This window comes from Erythrolamprus reginae, chromosome 3 (genome assembly GCF_031021105.1).
Source record: "Erythrolamprus reginae isolate rEryReg1 chromosome 3, rEryReg1.hap1, whole genome shotgun sequence".
NCBI classification, from domain to species: domain Eukaryota; kingdom Metazoa; phylum Chordata; class Lepidosauria; order Squamata; family Dipsadidae; genus Erythrolamprus; species Erythrolamprus reginae.
In genome coordinates, this window is record NC_091952.1 from 193,828,817 (window position 1) to 193,835,554 (window position 6,738).

General features: G+C 35.1%; 1 protein-coding gene across 1 annotated transcript in view; it reads left to right on the top strand.

Annotated features, from left to right (window-relative positions):
- Nucleotides 1-2,678, top strand: part of LOC139165900 (cadherin-19-like) — a 44,310-nt gene extending 41,632 nt beyond the window's left edge. Inside the window, exons 10-11 of the mRNA XM_070749140.1 lie at nucleotides 133-384; nucleotides 1,477-2,678. Of these exons, the coding sequence (XP_070605241.1) occupies nucleotides 133-384; nucleotides 1,477-1,970 (746 nt within the window). The 3' untranslated portion in view covers nucleotides 1,971-2,678. The remainder of the gene's footprint in view (nucleotides 1-132; nucleotides 385-1,476) is intronic.
- The last annotated feature ends 4,060 nt before the right edge of the window (nucleotides 2,679-6,738 follow it).

Here is a 6,738-nt window from a genome sequence, read left to right on the forward strand (position 1 = left end):
TTTACCATTTTTAGATTGGTAAAATTTACTAGAATACAAATTTGCATTTTTTAAAAAAGATCAGTTTGAAAATTTTGCACTGAAATTTTGCACTTTGTCCATAAATATTTTTTTATTATTATTATTTTATAGATAACACTGCCAGGATTCTTACTACAAGAAGTCGGTTCCATCATTCGGAACAATTTCTTTATCCCTTGCTGATACTAATAGTGGACAATGGAATCCCTGCTCTCACAGGCACCAGCACTTTAACGGTGACTGTATGTGATTGTAATGAAGAAGTTAGCCTTTTGTCCTGTAGATATGGAGCATTCCTGATTTCAATGGGGATTAGCATACAAGCTTTAGTTGCTATTGTGGCTTGCCTACTCATAATATTAGGTAACTTTTTTTCCTGTTTTATACAAAATACATCTATGCTATCTTTTTTCATTGATTAGACCAGAAGTGTTAAACTCAAGGCCTTAAATCTTTTAAAATCTAGCCCAGGGGCCTGACCTGGAAATAGCAAAGCATCAGGCCGCAGTGCCTCTGGCAGCCAAAATGGGGTGTGGAGAGGCCACATATGTCCCCCATGCCCCATTTTCAGCCCTAATGGCCTTCTGCACCATTTTGCCGGACAAAACGCCGCACCAAGGGAGTGCTGCAAAAATGGGGCTTGAGGGGTTGTGTGCAGTCCCCCCAGTCCCCTTTTGGCTGGCAGGGTGCTGCAGTAGGCATCCTCTTCATCTCCTCCACACACAAACCCCCAGGCTAGCCTGTGAAGAACTACAACCCTGATCCAACCCTCAAAGCAATCCAGTTTGGCATCCCTGGATTAGACCCTGCTGCTTATTTTGGTAGATGACAACATTATGGCTTGGATCCAGAACATGATAAGATGGATGAAACATCTGAGCTCTTCTGCCCTTTTTTCCTTATCAACCTCCAGTCACCCCCCTCCCAACCCCCCCACTATCCTATGGAGAATAATGTGGTGTCTGTGTCATTGGAATGAAGAAAGAAGGAAAACTGGTGGAGAAAGATAGATTTTGTCCCAAACACTCCACAATGGCCTTGGTTTGATTTTCTCAATATGACTTCTTTGCTCATCTCTTCCCCAAGCTAACTCACCACAATGTCCACAGTTCATTAAAGGTCATTTCAGTGGACACTGGTGGCTGGTCACAAGGAAAAAAAAAGAAATGGAAAGTCAATTTTAATCTCTTCTGCTCTACAGAAGGATATCTTGCTCCAACATAATGTATCAATTATATTTAGACGTTTTCATCAGTCACACTATTTAATGTAAACATCTGTTTACACATTACTTAGATTATCAGTTGACACCTAAAAATATGGCCTCATTCCATCACAGATACAATTTAACTAACCACATAGCTGTCTAGGATTTGCATGTTTGTTCTTTGCAGACTTCTCAAATATTTATTCATGTCTCTCTCCCCCACCCTGTTTTATTTGCTTGCTTTCCAGTATTTATTTTAGCAGTTGTGGCTTTGAAGCACCAAACAAAGCCAGCTACATTTCACGAGAAAGGAGAAATATTCAGAGAGAATATTTTCAAGTATGATGATGAAGGAGGTGGAGAACAGGACACCGAGGCTTTTGATATTTCTGCACTGAGACCACAAACTGTTCTGCGGCAACACAAGCCACGAAGAAATATCACAACAGAAATCCAGAGCCTTTACAGGCAATCTCTTCAAGTTGGTCCTGAAAGTGCAATATTTCGAGAATTTATTAATCAAAAGCTAGAAGAAGCCAATTGTGATCCAGATGTTCCTCCTTATGATTCCCTCCAGATTTTTGCTTTTGAAGGAACAGGTTCATTGGCCGGGTCCCTTAGCTCACTGGAATCAAACTCAGTGGAATCACTTATAGATGATCATTATGATTACCTTGTTGAACTAAGACCTCAAGCCAAAAGTTCAGGAAGCAGGAATAGTCACAGTTCAGCAGAATGGTGAAGTGTTCAGAAGTGCTAATGTTGAAAGAGTGGGAAAGAATTGGAAAGGTGATTAGGATAATCTAAAAAATCAGAAGACAGAGAAATAGATGCCTTCGCTAAGCACTGTTGAACTCAGCACAAATCTTATTGCTGATATATCTTTTTCTAATACACAATATGTCAACATATGGGAATAATACACAAAAAGAAGATTCTGAAGTGAATAACAAATTGTGCTACTCTCAGATTACCTTTTTGGTCTTAGCGGGCACAGGGATATTTCATTTTGCAAAAGCCATAATAAAATAATAAGCAAAAGCTGTATTTTCTAAGAAAGTTTTTAGCAAAAGAAAGACACTAGAGAGTAGAATTTTAATTTTTGAACTATTTACAAAACTGTAGATATACTGACTACAGTTTAATTAACATCATAGTAAACTAATATATGCACACACACACTTTATTTTAAAAGTTAAAAGCAATTATATTGAATTGTATATGAATGCATTTAGAAATATTAAAAATAATTTGGGTGAACTGGAAACCTGGAGGAAGATCAAAATATGTGCTTTCCATTATCAGGAATAGATAAATCCCCTGATCAAGCCTCCTATATTTTCCTACAGTTGTCTTATGCCTTACAGCTTTCCCTCACCCCACCCCCAATAAATTAACCAGTTTTCTATTACACAAAACAAAGCATTTGATTGTTGCTTTTGTTTCTACATATTCTTTAGAATGTATTTTATTTTTCTAAAACACAGTAGAATAAAAGCATGTTTTAAAGACTAAAGCAATCTTTAGATTGCCAGCAAATAGCCTACAATGAACTGTACAAAACCACTGCAGAAAATATATGAAAGAAAAAAACCGCAGATAGAATATTAAAAACAAGACATCAGTTACAACAAGCCATTAATTTAGATTTGTATACATATTTCCAACCAGAATAAATGCAGTTAAAAACAACATGAATTTCAGATAGAATATCAATAAGATAATTTTATCTGCAGATTACAAATTAATTAGCAAAATATACAAATTTTTACTATGATACAAATTAGAAGAAGAAACAGTCAAAACTATAATAAGATGGTCACAATAATAATTTTTATTTTATTAACAATAATAATATTATAATATTAATAATAATATAATATAATTATAATATTATAATATTAAATTGACAAGTTTGGAAAAAATGTGGCAGACAAATTTAAAATTGAAAGTATCAACAGCATACAGAGAAAACCAATGCAAGATGTTTTTTAGATGGCATCTGCCTCTGGCACGCCCATTTGCTGGAAATGCCAGAAGGCATATGGTACATATTTTCATCAATGGTGGCCATGTGAAATTTTGGATTAACATTAAAAAGCTGATAGAAGATGTAACAAAGAAATATATTGATTGGAAACCAGAAATTTTTCTATAGGGAATTATGTCGGGAAATTGTTCAAAAGGATTATTAAATAATAACACATTATTTAATAATTCATATTTTAATGGCAGCTAGGATTGCGTATGCACAAAAATGAAAAAACAATGAAATACCAAATGATAATGAATTTATAAGGAAAATTCTCTATTGTGCCAAAATGGACAAGTTGACCAAAGAATTGCAGAATAAGAATGAAAATGTAACATAAACGTCCATAGAAAATATTAGGCTAGGATAATGAGATAGGATAAAAAATAGAACAGAAGCTAGAAATATATGGTGGAAAATTGACATACAGTATATTACAAATGTATTAAATATATTCAACAAAAATGACAAATAGAGGAAAGATTTATAGACTGATCTAGAGTTAGAACTGAAATAGGAGTTGTGCTTCCAATAATAAAAACAACAACAACAACAACAACAATTATAAATATAACAAAACAGAGTTAAAAGGGACCTTGGAGGTCTTCTAGTCCAACCCCTGATTGGGCAGGAGATCCTACACTACTGAAGACAAATGGTTATCCAACATCTTCTAAAAAACTTCCAATATTGGAGCATTCACAACTTCTGGAGGCAAGCCATTCCACTGATCAATTGTTCTAACTGTCAGGAATTTTCTCCTTAGTTTTAAGTTACTTCTCTCCTTGATTAGTTTCCACCCATTGCTTCTTGTCCTACCCTCAGGTGCTTTGGAGAATAGCCTGGATCCCTCTTCTTTGTGGCAATCCCTGAGATATTGGAACACTGCTATCATGTCTCCCTTAATCCTTCTTTTCATTAAACAAGTCATACCCAATTTCTGCAACTGTTCTTCATATGTTTCCAGTCCCTAATCATCTTTGTTGCTCTTCTTTGGACTCTTTCTAGAGTGACAATATCCTTTTTACATTGTGGTGACCAAAACTGAATGCAGTATTCAAAGTGTGGCCTTACCAAGGCATTATATAGTGGTATTAACACTTCACATGATCTTGATTCTATTAATGCAGCTTAGAACTGCATTGGCTTTTTTTTGGCAGCTGCTGCACACTGCTGGCTCATATTTAAATGATTTATTTTATTTATTTATTTTATTAGTGTGTTTTGTAAAGTATATATTGGTAGTATACAAAGATATAATAATGTTTATATACATGATACCAGTAAGAGAGAAACATTAGGCCAGGCGATGGAAGGCACACTTGTGCACTTATGCATGCCCCTTACTGACATCTTAGGAATCAGGAGAGGTCAATAGTAACAGTGGTTGTCCACTAGGACTACAAGATCCCTCTCACAGTTATTACTGTTGAACAGATACTGTACCTGTGCATTTTGTTTTTCTTGTCTAAATGTTTTTTTCACCATTGAATTTGTTTGATAGTGCCCAATGTTCTTGAGTTCCTGTATCTTGAGTGTATCTTCTGGAGAGTAGATTATTCCTGCCAGTTTGGTGTCATCTGCAAATTTGATGAGTTCCATCTATTCCTTCATTTAAGTCATTGATGAAGATATTGAGGAATACTGGACCTAAAACAGAGCCTTGGGGTACTCCATTGCATACTTCCATCTGTGTAGATGCAGTTCCATTGAGCACTACCCATTGAGTGCATTTGGTTAGCCAGTTTTGAATCCATCTGGTAGTGTTGCTGTGTAACCAACATTTTTCTACTTTATCTAGTAGTAGGTTATGATCTACTTTATCAAATGCCTTACTGAAGTCCAAGTAAATTAAATCGACGGCATTCATCTGGTACACTAGTTTTGTCACTTTGTCAAAGAATGCAATAAGAATAGTCTGGCATAATCTGTTTTTAACAAACCCATGTTGGCTTTTGTTTATTACTTAGTTTGTGTCTAGGTGTTCATTGAGTCATTGCTTTCTTATTTTTCCAGAATCTTCCCTGGTATTGAGGTTAGGCTGATATGTTTGTGGTTTCCTGGATCTATTTTTTCCCCTTTTTTGAAGATGGGACTACATCAGCTATTTTCCAGTCCTCTGGAAGTTCCCCGGTCCTCCAGGATCTTTGAAAGATATAGTTCAATGGTTCTGAGATCTCGTCTGCCAGTTCCTTCAGAACTTTGTGGTGTAATCCACAGTCCTTGGAGAATGGCGGCATACAAATCCAATAAATTATTATTATTATTATTTATTAGATTTCTATGCCGCCCCTCTCCGTGGACTCGGGGCGGCATACAAATCTAAATCTAAATTAAATCTAAATCTAAATCTAATTTATCTGGTCCTGATGATTTGAATTTGTCTAGGGTAGACAGATGTTCCTTTACCATTTTCTTCCTTATTTTAACTTGTGTTCCTGATTTGGTTTTTGTGATGTTGTTTTTGATAGGTTGACTGTTTTTCCTTTTGTGTAAAGACAGATGCAAAAACCGAGTTAAGTAGCTCTGCTTTCTCCTTCTTGCTTGTTATTTTCTTGCCGCTTTCTCCCTGCAATGCACCAATTGTTTCCTTGACTTTTTTCTTGTCTGTCTTTTTTCTTGTTTTTAATATGTTGGAAGAAACTATTTTGTTAATTTTTACTTTTGTCGCAAGCCTTTGTTCATTGTGAGCTTTAGTTTCCTCACTTCATCTTTACAGGCTTAGGCTATTTGATGATATTCTGCCTTAGTTATTTCTCCTGTTTATGTATGAAATGTGTTTATGTATGAAAGAAAGAAAGAAAGAAAGAAAGAAAGAAAAACAAAGCGGGAAAGAGAGAAAAATGAAAAGAAAAGAAAGAAATGAGAGAGACAGAGAAAGAGAAAGGAAAGGAAGGAAGGAAGAAAGGAAGGAAAGAAGAAAGAAAGAAAGAAAAAGAAAGAAAGAAAGAAAGAAAGAAAGAAAGAAAGAAAGAAAGAAAGAAAGAAAAGAAATAATTATTTTGTTAAAGATTAAAGAGTTTATCATCTGGACTTAGAACCTATAAATTTATTGGCTTGCCTTATTGTCAAGGTTAGACACACTTGTTTATGGAACAATTCAAAAGTATGCACAAGAAGCAAATGCATTAAGACTTCTTTGTATATGATACAATATTATATAAAGGAATACTCTATTATACCCAATAGACTAATAACCAAGTTATTTATCTAAGAGTTAATTATTTTCTGAAAACTCTCAGGCAAAAACAAAAAGAAAAGCAGACTTTCTGTCCTGTTTAATATTTTGAAGGGATCGTGGGAAGCATACAAAAGAATATAAGGGAAACTGAAATTCTAGAGATTGAACCATTCAAATGGTAATTTGGTAATTAATGAATGATATGAATTTGAGGAAGAGGTGATGTCAGAGAGTGGGGATAGGGGAGAGAGGAGAGAGAGAGAGAAAGAGAGAGAGAGAGAGAGAGAGAGAGAGAGA